General features: G+C 34.6%; 2 protein-coding genes, 1 long non-coding RNA gene and 1 pseudogene across 4 annotated transcripts; all 4 read left to right on the top strand.

Moving 5' to 3' along the window:
* Positions 1-638: 638 nt before the first annotated feature.
* On the top strand, positions 639-5,218 carry LOC116346136 (annotated as a pseudogene).
* Positions 5,219-5,951: 733 nt separating this feature from the next.
* LOC116346199 (uncharacterized oxidoreductase TM_0325-like) lies at positions 5,952-9,110 on the top strand. Of its 2 annotated transcripts, XM_031776138.1 has the most exons (3): positions 5,952-6,096; positions 8,221-8,749; positions 8,813-9,110. In XM_031776138.1, exons 1-3 carry the CDS (start codon positions 6,063-6,065, stop codon positions 9,012-9,014), a joined length of 765 nt encoding a protein of 254 aa, XP_031631998.1. In that variant the 5' UTR covers positions 5,952-6,062; the 3' UTR covers positions 9,015-9,110. The 2 variants fall into 2 exon arrangements, with proteins under 2 accessions (XP_031631998.1, XP_031631996.1); XM_031776136.1 differs by lacking the exons at positions 8,221-8,749; positions 8,813-9,110 and adding an exon at positions 6,765-7,090 and having other exon boundaries at positions 5,953-6,625.
* Positions 9,111-9,445: 335 nt separating this feature from the next.
* Positions 9,446-11,043, top strand: LOC116346142 (serine protease persephone-like). Its single transcript, XM_031776064.1, has 7 exons — positions 9,446-9,642; positions 9,713-9,781; positions 9,854-9,933; positions 10,000-10,134; positions 10,204-10,260; positions 10,320-10,494; positions 10,576-11,043. Exons 1-7 carry the CDS (start codon positions 9,585-9,587, stop codon positions 10,926-10,928), a joined length of 927 nt encoding a protein of 308 aa, XP_031631924.1. The 5' UTR covers positions 9,446-9,584; the 3' UTR covers positions 10,929-11,043.
* Positions 11,044-11,756: 713 nt separating this feature from the next.
* Positions 11,757-13,005, top strand: LOC116346211. The gene is made up of 3 exons (XR_004201567.1): positions 11,757-11,847; positions 11,924-11,960; positions 12,849-13,005. It is a non-coding gene; the product is annotated as an uncharacterized LOC116346211 (long non-coding RNA).
* Positions 13,006-15,317: the final 2,312 nt, after the last annotated feature.

Below are 15,317 nucleotides of genomic sequence, written 5' to 3'. Positions count from 1 at the left end.
CTGCTCTTAGACAATATAATTCGGTAGTTATTGAATTAGTACTGCACAGTACCAGTTCGGTAAAGGAAGAAAGGAGTTGCCTAAAATGAGCTTTTTTTAGTACACCTACACACAATGTAAAATGCCATATGATTTTGTACTAATTCGTACTAAATACGCAACTCCTTTGGAAACAGTGCGGAAAAGTTAGACTTACGGACGTAAGTTCCTTTTTATTTATTATAGAAGACAAATGAAAAACTATGATCTACGTTTGAAAAAAGAAATAAGTGGCATGTGTCAGATTAGCTGACAATTACGTACACTTTTAAGAAGTGTTTTTCAAGTCGTTTTTTACAAGTTTACGACCTTATCAATCTTCTTTTGAAAGATACCTCAAATACTTTCAATTACATAATTATTCGAATTTAAAAGCTTACAAATTGAAAACAATAAATATTATCAACCATAACATGGTTGAACGATTTTTCTTTCGAAATCACAAAATTTAAACATTTCTGATTGGACACTAGTCGATAAACCTAATTCATTGAAAAAGACAAAAAATCATGGAAGTACCTCATATCTCATATCATTATTTAGTAGACAGTATCTACTAAGCACAAGTGTTTTGAAATACATTGTACAATAATGACAGCAGTAAAATGTGAAATATGAAGATAAATATGTGAATACTTATCTATCGAAAATGTACTATCCCATAGTTTTCTTGGTTAATCGTTAAGTCGTCCAAGTCAATTGGCATTTGAAAGTGTAACCGATGGGTTCAATTATAGTGGATAATTAAGTTTTAACAATTATTTCATCAAGTTTGTGTTGAAACGGGTCTTTAAAAATGAAGTTTTTCATATTGCTGCTCTTCATTTGTGGATTCTTGATTATTTACAATGGTTTCAGTGCACCAAATCCTGCCGTAGCGAATGACCAATTTGATGACGTTAACTATCGTTTGAACACAGATGTTCTGCCAAGTGCCTACGAAATTATGCTAACGCCCTATTTCGAGAATGTGAAAGGAAAAGAGCCATTCACTTTCGACGGATATGTTAAGATTACGTTGCGGGCGAATAGAACTGGTGTCAAGGAAATCACACTTCATAAAGAAGAGCTGGTCATTTCAGATGTTTTGATAAATGTCAAATCGAGCATTTTCATCGCGACGAGAATTGAAATTGTTGATCAAACTTATGAAGAAAAAACCAATAAACTAACTCTTACATTGTCTGATGAACTCAACATTTCTCAAGACTATGAAGTTCAGTTCAATTATACCGGTAATTTAAGAAATGATATGCATGGCTTCTATCGCAGTTCCTACAAAGAAAATGGTCAAACAAAGTGAGTTATTTCTGAACGTTTTTTGGTGCTTTCGGTAAATTTTGGTACTAATTCTCACCTTGTGTCAATTTTTCATTCAGATGGTTAGCTTCAACTCAAATGCAGCCGGTTCATGCTCGCAAAGTGTTGCCATGTTTTGATGAACCTCATTTCAAAGCAACTTTTGAAATAATTATGAATCGACCAAGTCACTTTAAACCAACGCTCGGTAACACTCGCATTGAATCAACTCTTCCATTGGGGTAACTACGTTAATTTATTTCCCAAACGTAAATTTCATCAATTTTCCATGTTTGTTCCACAGTTCAAATGTGATTCGTGAAATTTTCGAACCAACCCCGGTTATGTCAACGTATTTGGTCGCATTTATTGTGTCCGAGTTTGAGTGTCGTGAAAATGATCGCAAAACATTCGCTGTTTGCTCTCGTCCAAATGCATTTGAGCAAACAAAGTATAGTTTTGATGTGGGACAAAAGATATTGTCAAAATATGATGAAAAGTTCGACTACAGATATGACACTCATATGCCGAAGCTGGCCATGGTTGCAATTCCCGACTTTGCCGCTGGTGCCATGGAGAATTGGGGTTAGATTGTTTTTTTTTTGTTCGTCAGGCGTCGCTTCTGGTTTTGTCTTTGGGAGGAGGTCAGAAAGAGGTCTCAACATTGACAACCCCACCCGACAGAATTTCGAGCCGGTTTACCCAGCGCCGGGAAATATTTTGGCTCCAACTCGAGTCCATTTGGTCGGGCTTGTTCTCAATTTTTTTGGGCTCCTTTTGTGACCTCCGTTGAATACTGTACTGTAATACGAAGTCATGAGCGACTCCTGACGACCCAAATGCGATTGTGTTCTTTGCTTAGCAAGCTCGTTTCTTCACCAGTCATTTCATGCTCCATTTTTTTAATGATTCGATGATCATTCGATTTAGGTTTACTAACTTATCGTGAAACCAGTCTTTTGTACGAACAAAATGTATCATCTGCGTACGCTCAACAAAGAGTTGCCGAGGTTGTTGCACACGAACAGGCGCACATGTGGTTTGGGGACTTGGTAACTTGCGATTGGTGGTCAAACACCTGGTTGAATGAAGGTTTTGCTAGATTTTATGCGTACTTTGGAGCAGCTATGGTAAGAAAATTCGCTACGAATCAATCAATTTTCATTGAAAATCAAATTTGTAAAGGTCGAGGATAGTTTTGGCTACGAGCAATAATTCATTGTAAATCAAGTTCAAGCGGCGCTTGATGTTGACTCTTTAGAAAGTACAAAAGCTCTTTTTCACGAGGTAAACAGTCCGGATGAAATTGCCGACCGATTCGGACTGATTTCATACAAAAAAGGTGCTTCGGTGATTCGAATGTTTGAACATACTTTTGGACAAGCTAAATTCACTGACGCGCTCAGACATTACCTTAGAGAGAAGTGAGTTATCGACACAATCTTTTACTTTTCCTACGCACCTAGTGTGAAAAAGATCAATTTTAATTTCGATTGAAAATTGAGATGAACATGCGAAAAAAATACTATTAATCTTTCATTAAAATAGTGCATTGAACACCTCTGTGCCCGAAAAACTGTATGCCGCCTTCCAAGATGTAATGACTGACAACGAAAATGTCGAAGACTTTATGAAGCCCTGGGTTATGAATGCCGGGTATCCAGTTGTAAATGTGAAGATCTTCTCGGATCAACACATTACAAAAGTCACATTTACACAAAAGAGATTTTTACGGAATAATCCAGAACATGGAGATAATCTTAAGACATGGTGGACTATTCCAATTTGTTTTGCGACGAATAATCATAACACACATTTCGCTGATACAAAACCGACGGTATATTTAACCAAAGGACAACTGGAGATTCAGTTGAAAGAACCAATTGAGTGGATTGTAGTTAATGTGCAACAAATGGGTTAGTAAGATGAACTGTATCCACTTCAATTGATGAACTTTTTATTCAGACCAAATCGAATAATTGAGACCGAAATGTGAGTCATGTTGTGCATACGTAATCATTCTTTTATTTCTGATACAGGTTATTACCGCGTGAATTATGATGACGCCACATGGGCTGCAATAGACAAGGCATTGTATGATTCACCAAACAAAATTCATGTGCATAATCGCGCTCAGGTAACAAGCCGGTTTTGCTTCGATATTTTTCAAAATTAACTAGGTCCTAAAATTAAATTAACTAGAGACTAAAGTGGTCGTCATAGACAGTAAAGCTTTAGTAGTAAAGCTGGTTTTTGGCAGAGCTGTTATGGGCACCACGGACTCCATGCGGAGGTGTAGGCACTTTTCTTGTAAGTGCCGCTCTTTCTTGTATTCAGGTGCGACAATTGAAAAATTACTTAGGCACTTACTAAAGGCCGCACTTCTCCGGTGCCAATGACGGCTCTGGTGGTTGGGCAAAGAGTTATTCAGTTTTTCGGGCAAACTGTTCTGATTTCGGAATTCAAACCTTAAAAATTGAATAAAAGATCATTTTCTCATCCTTGCTCTGGCCTAAAGCTAAAGAAATTATAACAAGAGCTTAGAAGTAGAGATCCTGTTGTCACCTATGACCATTTCTTCTATCTTTAGATCGTGGACGATGCATTGAATTTGGCTCGTGCCCGTCAACTCCACTACTCTCAAGCGTTGCACAGCATTGAGTACCTTCAAAAGGAGACCAATTACATTCCATGGTTGTCGGCATTCAATAACTTTGAATTCATTTTGGAACGTTTTACGACAGAAGAAGCTCCAATACTTCAGGTAAATTTTCCTTTAAAAATACAGAGAAGAACCTCCCCATTATTTAACATTGCAACTTGATGGTCTTTGATTTCAGAATTTCATTCTAAATCTTTTGAACAAAGTTTATTCATACCTTGGATTCCATCCAAAAGACACTGATGCTCGATTGGATATTTACAATCGAAACCTTATTTTGAAGTACGCATGTAAATTCGGTCATAAGCAGTGTATTGCCGACGCACGCACCGAATTCGATAAGTTTTCGACGGGAGATTACAAGTGAGTAGTGAATCTATTTGAAATGTCCACTTAAAAGTAACATGATATCCAATAGGATTCCCGTGAATCTGGTACCAGTCGTTTATTGTTCTGTCATCAGCGAAGGGTCGTACAAAGAATGGAATTATTTATGGGAAAAATTCAAAACCGAGAATGTCGCGGCTGAACAAGTTACAATTTTAAGTGCACTGGGCTGTACAAAGCAAGCACAAGTGTTAACGGTGAATCAACATCATTTTTTCGATGCTTTGCAATACGGTTCCAATTTAAAGTACTTCTTATTTTCAGCAATATCTGGACAAAATTTTATCTGAAGACGTTCGATTGCAAGATAAACATTCCGCATTCGTTTCAACTCTTATGCAACAGGGAAATGTCAATTTTGTACTCGAGTTCATTGTTAAAAATCACCAACGTATCAACAAAGCGTGAGTATTTGATATTTATTTTAAAAAATAATTTTTTTGATTAATTGATATGTTGATACAGTTTTGAATCTGAGAAAGAGGTGCCATTGATGTTATCAGAAGTCGCCGCACGGTCAACTACCGATGAACAAATTGACAAAATTGAACATTTTGTTGAGGAACAAAAGTTAAATGACGCTAGTCTTAAATCGGCTCTGATCACGGCAAAGATCAATTTGAAATGGGCTGAAGAACATATTCCGACCATAAAGAAATATTTGGAAAAGGAAAAATCAAACGCAAATATCGTTTAGTTTTAGTTTTATCTATCAGCTATTCAAAAGACAGAAGAATCTTCAATTTTTATTAAAAGTGTAAATAGGTCACTTTCGGTACTTTTTTTGTCTTTGTAATTTGATTTTGTTGGAATAAATCTTTATGAAAACGAGTACTTTATTGGGTTTTTGAAGCTTGCCGTTTGTAATACATTAGAAGTGTAAGAGAGTGCATTGCATAGCATCAATCACCATGAGTCCCTGTATATTAATACAGGCGAGAAAAAAGTCGCACAATAATGCGCCATCTGTTGACGTGGTTATTAATGTATGTAATTACAAAGACGGAATTGTTGGATGGTGTCTTAACTAAATTTTCATATCGCTTGTTTTCAACCACAATTCGCACAGGTCACCAGATGGCGTTTTTACAATAAGACATCTCTCAGTCATGATGGTTGCATAGCACCTAACCGAATTGGAAAAAAAAATTGAAATTTTTTGGAATAACCTTGTATTGCGACCGTCAGAAGCTATGTTTATTATGAATACGAAAAAAACATGTTTTGCGGGGGCACTTTCCAACATTCAAAAATCGTTTTGATAACGTCAAAGTTATTTTGAGTCCCCCTGATAAAAAAATCTCAAGATTTTCAACTTGTATTTTTTTTGAATAGTCTACTTTTTAAACTTATTCTCCTATCGGACTGAGAGATAAAAGTAATGTAATTGAAAAAAGAAATTCAATTGTTGATTATTTATATGATAAAATCTTATCAAAATGTAATCTATTTAAGTACTCATAACATTTATATTGAACGTTGACGAAAAGGAAGATAAAACGATCGTATTGCTGACTTATATAATTTTACGAATTGAAAAAACAAAAAAAAACTCAAAATAGATTTCAGTTTGACTTTGAAGCCAATCATTTGAACATCGACAAAGGAACACTTTTTAAACACAATTACGACATCAAATCATTTAAACAAAATTGCCGACGAAAGAAATATAAAAATGAGTTTTGCGAATAAAGTAATTATAATAACTGGTGCCAGTTCCGGCATTGGAGCCCATGCCGCTTTGCATTTGGCAACAAAAGGTGCGAGTGTTTCATTGATTGGTCGCAACGAAAAGCAGTTGAATGAGGTTTGTGAACAAATCAAAAGTGCCGGGGCACCGACCCCGTTGGTAATCGTAGCTGATGTCACAAAAGATGCTCAGCGAATAATTGACGAGACGGTGAATCACTTCGGAAAGTTGAATATTCTGATAAATAGTGCGGCTGTATCGAGGAAATATAACGCTGAAAATGTAGATATGGCCGACTACGATTGGATTATGAACACCAATGTACGTGCTATAGTTGAACTTATGAAATTTGCCATTCCGCATTTGGAAAAGACAAAGGGCAATATTTTGAATGTTTCAAGCATTGCAGCATTACGCATTCGGCCGAATTCATATGTCTATAGCATGTCAAAGGCGGCTGTCAATCAACTAACCAAAAGTGCTGCAAGGGACATGGGCCCAAAGCGTATTCGGATTAACGCGATTTGCCCAGGAGTTATTCGTACACCGTAAGTATTAATTCCTCTTCTTTTTTTCAAATTTTATGGACGTTATGTGGAACGAAAAAAAAATGTTGAAGAAAATGTATGTATTTCTTAGAATAAATGGGTAACAAGAATATATGTATTTCCATGTATTTCTTATTAGAATATTTGAAAAGAGCTGGGGATGGAAATCAGAACAAGTTGATCAATTCTATAACGATGAGGGTAAACTTTATCCGGTGGGTCGTGTTGGCGATGTAACAGATACATCGGCTGCTATTGAATATCTAGTCGGAGACTCGGCCGCTTTTCTCACAGGAACTATACTAACCGTCGATGGCGGAGCCGTAATAGCAGGTGTATGAAAGTATAATAACAAAATACGACCACTTGATCTTTTTTTTGCATAACCATTCAAATGAAAATTGGTAAAAAACGATTATAGTTAGAAATGTTCAATAAAGACCGTTCTTCTCCTTTGTAACGAAATTCTTTGTTAAACAAAATAACACTTATGTTAAATGCTTCTGCTGACTGCTGAGGAATAACTATGAAATATTAATATAAATGAATACATTTTTTTTGCTTTATCATTAGTACTTCAAAGTGTAGACAAAATTTATAAAATTGAAATGTGACATTGAAATTATCTGAATCATTTGTAAACATTCATTGGGAAGTATTAAAAATCATTTTCACTGATAACTGATCTATTCAAATACTTAAAAAAGTTTCGTGTTTTTTATGATGTAATTGACCCCATTTTGCCCTCTTATATACATTAATTTAGAATAACAAATGGTGATATTCACAACTTTTATTTAATCTTTTACGGCTCTACTGTGGAAAAGTACAAAACATGAAAACGAAAAAAAAGCATGCCGTTTTGAGTATAGAAACTTGAAAAAGTGCATTCTTATAGGTAAATATATCAGTTGCATGGAAGGTATCGTCAATATGGAACAGAAAATTGATTATTGTGGATTTTTTTTTAATAAATCATATAAAAATCTGTGGTTTCTCTATTTTGAACCTTTCTTACTTAGAATATAAAATAGTAGTTAAAGCTAGAGTTACAGGCAGTCTATTAAATAAAGATTAAATGCTCGTTCTTATCAAAGCTCGATTCTCTCTTGTTTGTGCAAAACACAGACATTAGGTCTGAGCTATGGATATAGCTGCTACTATTCCATAGCACCGATTCCATTGACGCTATGCAACGCGTGTATTTTGTACTGTGTGTTCGTTTCCACTTTTGGTATGGTAAACTACTAAACGTGAAGAAGAAACGAACAACATACACGTACACACAGTACACGCGTTGCATAGCGACTATGGAATAGGTGCTATGAAATAGCAGCAGCTATATCCATAGCTCAAACCCAATGTCTGGCAAAACATTATAAATTTAAAATGTAAAAAACAAACGTACTATAGCGAAAATACACTTGAAATATAGAAAACTCCTTTCGCTTCTTATTATCGCTTTCACATGTAAAACAAACAGCAGATTATCGCTCTGTAAGAAGCAGATTTCACTTTAGTTTTAAATTAACTGACAAGAAAAAGAGATTCAGTTGCAAAAATGAGTTTTGTGAATAAAGTAATTATAATAACTGGTGCCAGTTCCGGCATTGGAGCCCATGCCGCTTTGCATTTGGCAACAAAAGGTGCGAGTGTTTCATTGATTGGTCGCAACGAAAAGCAGTTGAATGAGGTTTGTGAACAAATCAAAAGTGCCGGGGCACCGACCCCGTTGGTAATCGTAGCTGATGTCACAAAAGATGCTCAGCGAATAATTGACGAGACGGTGAATCACTTCGGAAAGTTGAATATTTTGATAAATAATGCTGGTTTAGCAACGCCAAATAATGCTGAAAATGTCGATATGGCCGACTATGATTATACGATGACTGTGAATGTACGCAGTGTTGTTGAACTCATCAAATTTGCGATTCCACATTTGGAAAAGACAAAAGGGAATATTTTGAATGTTTCCAGTGTTGATGCAATTCGAAACAGATTAAATGCATATGTATACAGCATGTCAAAGGCGGCTGTCAATCAATTAACCAAATGTGCAGCTAGAGACATGGGTATAAAAGGTATTCGGATTAACGCGATTTGCCCAGCAGTAATTCAAACACCGTAAATATTCTTGATTTTATATTTAATTTTTTTTTATTTAAAATGATTTTTGAATATTTTCAGAATCTTTCGAACAAGTTTTGGAATGACATCGGAACAGGTTGATCAATTCTACGATGATAACAGTAAACTTTATCCGGTGGGTCGTGTTGGTGATGTAACAGATACATCGGCTGCTATTGAATATCTTGTTAGCGATTCAGCTGCTTTTCTCACAGGAACTATACTAACCGTCGATGGCGGAGCGTTAATAGCCGGTGTATGATAGAAAAAATGTTATAAATAATAGAGTTTTATTGAGTTTTATATGACACATCATTATGCTTAATTGAATAAAACTTGAATGTTACATTTTATTTTATGTTTACTTTCTTCTTTGTTAAAAAAAAAATCATCAAGTTGGAAATTCCCTAGGAAATTCCCTTCATGAAAAAGATAGATTAAAGTAATCTTTGGGGTTAATTCTCAAGAAATACAAACGGTCACATTTAAATGAAAGCAAACACATTTTTAATCACTGGGAATTTCCGAATTGGTTTCTGCGACGCTCATTTGAATGTTAAATTAAAAACATGGAAAATGATTAAAAGCATTGATGAGCATTATCAATGGTTTCATTTCATAATCGCGCTTTTGTGCTATTTTGCGGCTGTTGTTTGCATATACCGGCTCAAGTTATTTAAAGTTGTTTAATGGAGAAAGCGGCGCAGTCTTCGATTGGCTTCTGACTATTTAGTGATTTGCAAATGAACAGTTTCGTTAATCCTCGAAAATATTAAATTAAATTTGAATATTTTAGATTTATTTTGAAGTAGTTTGTGTTTATTTCGGAAAAATGAAGTATTTTTTTGTACTTCTCTGCTTTCAGCTGTGTCTGATTCAAGTTCTATCAGGTATTCATTTGAGTAATTAAAACTCTTTCAAATAAATATTTTAAATATCTGTACACTCTGTTGTGTGTAGTTACCTTACGAACAGATGGTGTGAATGGCAGAGACCCGACAAATCCTCTTTTAAGACCCGCAGAACGAGGTAATTTTATAATGAAAAAATCCAATTATACAAAAAAATGTGAAATCATCAATATATTCTGTTTGTAACTAGCTTGCAATGTGTATTCAAACATGCCTGAATCTCGAATTTTGGGTGGGCAGGCTGCTGCACATGGTGAATTCCCCTGGATGGTTTGTCAAATTTGCGCATTGTTCTAAAGTACTTCAATGATATTTCAACATTTTGTTAAAATTTAGGCGGCCCTGGGATACATAGCTGATCTTAAAATCACTTTTAAATGCGGTGGCACGATAATTTCGAAGGACTTTGTACTAACGGCGGCACATGCCATAACATTAAATCATCTTCCCGTCCTAGTTCGACTGGGAAAAGTAGGTTAAAATTCAAATTCGTTTTCCGAATATTTGTTTAAAAAACGTTTTCCTTTTTTTCTGAAAAAGTTAACACTGACCGACAACGGAAATGATGATATAAGTGCTGTTGATCATCAAGTGAAGGTGAATGTCTTATTACAATTTTTTTTAACGATTTTTTAAACTGAATGTTTTTTTCTCAGCGCATCTATAAGCATCCAAACCGTTCAGCTTTAACACATAAGAATGATATCGCATTGATAAGCTTAACAAAATCAATTCAATTCACAGCCAACATTGCTCCGGCATGTTTGCACACAAGTATGGGTGATTTGGGTGATCTTATTGTTACCGGGTGGGGTCTTACTGACCCTGTACGTAAGTTGAATTTCTGAAATGTTTTGGTACATCAAATTTTGAATGTAAGGTGATTTTTATTTTGAAATTCTTTCATCAAAGGAATGTCTTCGATGTCGAATGAATTGTTGAAGGCCCAGGTGAAAACAATACCACTGTCTGAATGCAATTCTACATTTGTGGAATGGAATCGAAAAGTTTCAAATTTTTCAGCTTTTCAAAATGGCCTTGATGAAGGCCAGTATTGCGCACATGACCCAGAAGGAAAGAAGGATAGTTGTTTTGGAGATGGTGGAGGTCCGCTACAATTCTTTCCTAATAACTCGAAAACAGCAACTGTCGTTGGTATTGTTTCATTTGGTCATGGCTGTGGCACATCTTTTCCAACTATTTACACCAGAGTTGCTCAATATTTGGATTGGATCGAACCGATCGTTTGGCCATCTGATCAATAATTTTTTTGCGCTTCGCAATAAATTACCAAATTATTGTGAAAGCAAAAAAAGAAAATCTTTCCTCGTAAATACACTCAATGTTTTACCAAGTTTTGAACAGTTAAAAAATAAAGCCAAATTTGAAGTTCGTTGATGTTTCTTTATTTTTTTTTTCGATTCACAGAGGTTCAGAGATTAAAAACAACAATATTGACGCTAGAAATATATTAGCGCATATTTCACACTGTGAAATTAACAGTAAATATAAATATGCGATATGTCATATACACAATTACACACTGTACGTAAGACGATTCTCCTTCGTTTACTGTCTCGGTGTATGTCGAACTGTATGTGCATGCATCTAACGTCAATTCAATCGCTGATTAAAAGGTTCACGTTTATTTGCAAAATTATTGTACAATCTGTAAAGTATCTCTGCTAAAACGAGACGATTATCACAAATTTGCCTTATTTCCATTTAATGAGTTTGTGCCCATGCGCTTATTTTTCAAATAAATGTGATTCAAAAATCAAACCATAATACATATTTCAATAACACTTTAATGTTAAATTCTATTTATAATCTCTTTTTTGGAAATTCCCTGCATGAAAAACGGGGTTTATCTTGATGTTATCGAATGCAAAACAGACGGACTCGTCCAAAAAAAAGCATTCCTTGTCGTTTGGGAATTTTAGAAAAACCTGTTTTTATTGTTTCTTTCGAGGTATAAAGAACGTGGCTTTGTTGAGAAATCAATTTAGTTTCGATCAGCCTTTGAGTAGGTTGCTTTTAATCCGCCAAAAAATTTGGTTCAACTTCAACTCGTATTGACTTTTTACTTTCAACTCGTATTGCTTTCGAGTTTATTAAAAAGAAAAATGAAATATTTTCTTATATTCGTGTGCCTTCAGTCGCTTCTGATTGGCGTTCTATCAGGTATTAAATAGGAAATTCAATGACAATAATTTCTTTTTACTTCAAACAAATAATATTCATTTGTTGCGTGTAACAGATGGTGTGAACGGCGGAGTTCAAACGAATCAAACAAGGTAATTTGTTTAAAATAATAGACTCAAATAAAATGTCTTGCATCCGTAAGATGAACTTTTCCGCACTGTGATGCACAACATGCATTCATTACAAATCTTTTACTCAAAGAATTCACGAGAAAACTGAATTTGACATTAGTTTCAGATACACATAATTTTCGAAGCATTTTTCATACAAAAACTACTAAAAGTGGGAATTTTTGTATCGCAGCCATGCCTATATGATATCGTAATTACATGATAAATCATGTGAAAATGTGCAGAGGTTATTTTTTTCACAAAAAGTTAGCATTCTGAAAATTTGAAGAAATTTCAATGCATATTAAGGGTACTTCCCATACAAAATTTCGTTTTTGAGCGAAAAATCCAAAATTTTGTTCGGGAGATACCCCTAATATGCATTGAAATGTCTTCAAACTCTTGGAATGTTATTTTTGTGTGATAAAAATAACCTGTGCAAAGTTTTAGCTCATTACGATCCAATTTTTTTGAAATTTTTGTATGAAAAGTGTGTCGAAAGTTATTTGTATCGCAAAACTAACGTTATATTCGGTTTTCTCGTACCCAAAAACCCCCAATACTTTTTTTGAGTGTTTAAGAATACATTAAATATCACTTTTGGAAGAAAAATTCTTTCAAATTTTTCCTCTTTTAATGTGTTTGTACGTACTACGTAGTTTGTTCAATATTTAAAAACTTTTTACTCACTTGAAAAAAGTGATGCACAAGATGGATCTACAGGCGCCACTACAGCTATTTCACTGTAGCCTATATGTAAAGATGAAGCATATGTTCATAACAAACGTCTACACACGTTATTGCAAGACTGAAAAAAACTTTAACTTTTCAATATTTATGAGCTTTAAACGGAGTCGAAACCACTTTCAGAATAAAAAACAAGTCATACAAAAACATTCTGAGTGGATGAGAGACTTTTTGGCATCGGGCACGTGATTTGGCGATGGCATAACTCAATGAGCAACGTTACCTAATTGGGCACCTGATCTACCAAAAAGTAACCAAGATGACAAGTACATAAGCATTTTCGGCGCTGAGAAAGGTGCAGGAGCTTGAAAATTGTTATTTCTGCAATGATTTGATCTGTAGGCGCTTGCGTTTATTGAAGTAAATCCACACATAAACATTTCTGTTTTACACAGAGTCTCCCGCTAACGTATATTCTTCTTTGTGCCATTTGCTATCTCGAATACAACAAGACTATCACAACGGATATTCGACAAACCATTTAATAAAAAACTAATAGTTTTAAATTTATAACTAACTCTCTCCAAATAGATTACTAATTTTTTGACGCACTTATTTCTATTAAACTGCTAACCGGCGATGTAGTGTTTCACTAACTATTTCTACATTTTATACTAACCATTTTCTTTTTTAACTAACTTGTTTACATGATTCCCATTTGAAATTAGTTTCCGATACAAATCAAAACAAATGTAATATCGAAAAGTTGATTCAATTTGCTTTGAAATCTTCACTCCAAAGTATAAAATGAATAATCAATATCTTCTTATGACATTGGCCGAGGAGTGAATATAATAGAGTTGATAAACGAGAAATGTTTCATACAATGTGATACAAATAATTTTCGACACACTTTTCATACAAACATTTCTAAAAAATTGGATTTTTGTGTGGAAGCCATGCCGGTATGACATCGTAATGACGTAAATCTTTGCACAAGGTATTTTGTTCGCACATAAAGAGGCTTACGTACGCAAGCTGACTTTTCCGCATGGAACCGAAATTTTGGGAATAAACTGAAATTATGGTCTATGTATGGTTGCAGTAACTTAAATCACCGTGAAAACTTGTGAATATTATTTTCTTATCAAAATAAATAATCACATCAAGTTTAAAGAAATTTCAATAAAAAAAAATAGCCTGTTCAAAGTTTTACATCATTACGGTGCCACAAAGGCATGTCTTTCATACAAAAATGAAATTTTTTGTGGATTTTTGTATGGAAAGTCTGTGAAAAATTGATTGCATCTTGAAACTAACATCAGATTCGGGTTTCTCCTGCCAAAAAAACCCCCACTACACATTCTTCCAGCGTTCAGATTGAAAGAATATCATTTTAACGCATTTTTCTCATAAGTTCCTCTTCAGAGTCTATGTTTTACCGATCAATCAATGTCGTTGAAAATCTGACCAGATATATTCCTCGTAGTGCCTAATCATCCCGTAAAGTCGGATTCTAAATTTCATGTCTGAGCACGAAACCATCGTGTCACCAAAATGGTTGAAAAATGATCAAAAAAGTAAAATTTATGGATTTGGGTACTCCATTCGGACCAAAAAAATTACACAGGTCAACAGATATTGCTCAAAAACTAATCAGCACGTCTCCTAGTTGTCCCAAATCATCCTGCAAAGTCAGAATTTGACTTGAGTTTTTGGAAGAAGACTTATCGCGGTAACAAAAAAGGTGTCGCTCATTATTCAATATTGCTCAAAATTTGGCCAGATGTACTCCTCGCAGTCTCCAATCATTCAGTAAAATCAGATTTTGAATATTTTTTATGTGTTATGAGCTAACAGGCATAATATGGATATTTTGGCAACACGCCACAGGACACAGGACACATCACACACAGCGACGTATATTAACATGCCCCAAAGTCACCTCCAATCGTGTTTTCTACATGAAATCTGCATAGAAAACATCTTTTTGGGTGACTTTACTTCTTTGGCCTAATACAATACCTTTCCTACACTAGGTGTGCGGAAAAGTAATACATGTTGTGGATCACAGTGCGGAAAAGTTCATTTTTACGGATGTAAGACATTTTATTTTTCGAAAACTTTGAACGGCAATTTTAGTTTAAAATCTTTCAACGTAAAGCCACCTCGTCCGTTTAATAGTTTTATTTCAAAATATTAATATTTTATCCGGATCACACAAAATACATTTATATATTTAATAATTATTTAATATTATTTATTTAATTGAACCTTTGTCGCGGAACGTCAACATCTGACGTTTCACATTTCAATTTGTTTTTTGATCTTGTTTCGTCTGTGATAATTTTGTTTTTTTTTTTTAATTGAATCAGTTGAGAGCGTTGTATGATTGTCCTTGAATAAACAAAGCTCCGCTTTGAATATAATTAATTGGCTCAAAGAAAAGATTCTTTCTCGCCACTGTCAACATTGTAACAAACAGATTAATGCACCCAAAACGATATCGCTTATCTACGTTTGGTTCGCATTTTGAGAGTCATGCTCAAAATAAATTTCGAAATTAGCTGTGTGTACATTTTATGCTGTTGCAATTTTACAATCATATTGCCGAAGACTTAATTGCGACCATTCTCATTATCACAAAAAAGC

The sequence above is a fragment of the Contarinia nasturtii genome, unplaced genomic scaffold (genome assembly GCF_009176525.2).
Source record: "Contarinia nasturtii isolate CC-2019 unplaced genomic scaffold, AAFC_CNas_1.1 Cnas_scaffold_1435, whole genome shotgun sequence".
Classification (NCBI taxonomy): Eukaryota; Metazoa; Arthropoda; class Insecta; order Diptera; family Cecidomyiidae; genus Contarinia; species Contarinia nasturtii.
The sequence above is the reverse complement of the archived record's forward strand: the minus strand, read 5'-3'. Positions and strand labels throughout refer to the sequence as shown.

Bases quoted from the DNA above. Each gene is read 5' to 3' on its own strand.
- LOC116346199 (XM_031776138.1), top strand. From the start codon at position 6,063: ATGAGTTTTGCGAATAAAGTAATTATAATAACTG. The intron at 6,097-8,220 runs GTGCCAGTTCCG...TTATAATAACTG, and splicing joins TAAAGTAATTATAATAACTG to GTGCCAGTTCCGGCATTGGA. The intron at 8,750-8,812 runs GTAAATATTCTT...GAATATTTTCAG, and splicing joins CCAGCAGTAATTCAAACACC to AATCTTTCGAACAAGTTTTG.
- LOC116346142 (XM_031776064.1), top strand. From the start codon at position 9,585: ATGAAGTATTTTTTTGTACTTCTCTGCTTTCAGCTGTGTCTGATTCAA. The intron at 9,643-9,712 runs GTATTCATTTGA...TGTTGTGTGTAG, and splicing joins TCTGATTCAAGTTCTATCAG to TTACCTTACGAACAGATGGT. The intron at 9,782-9,853 runs GTAATTTTATAA...GTTTGTAACTAG, and splicing joins TTTAAGACCCGCAGAACGAG to CTTGCAATGTGTATTCAAAC.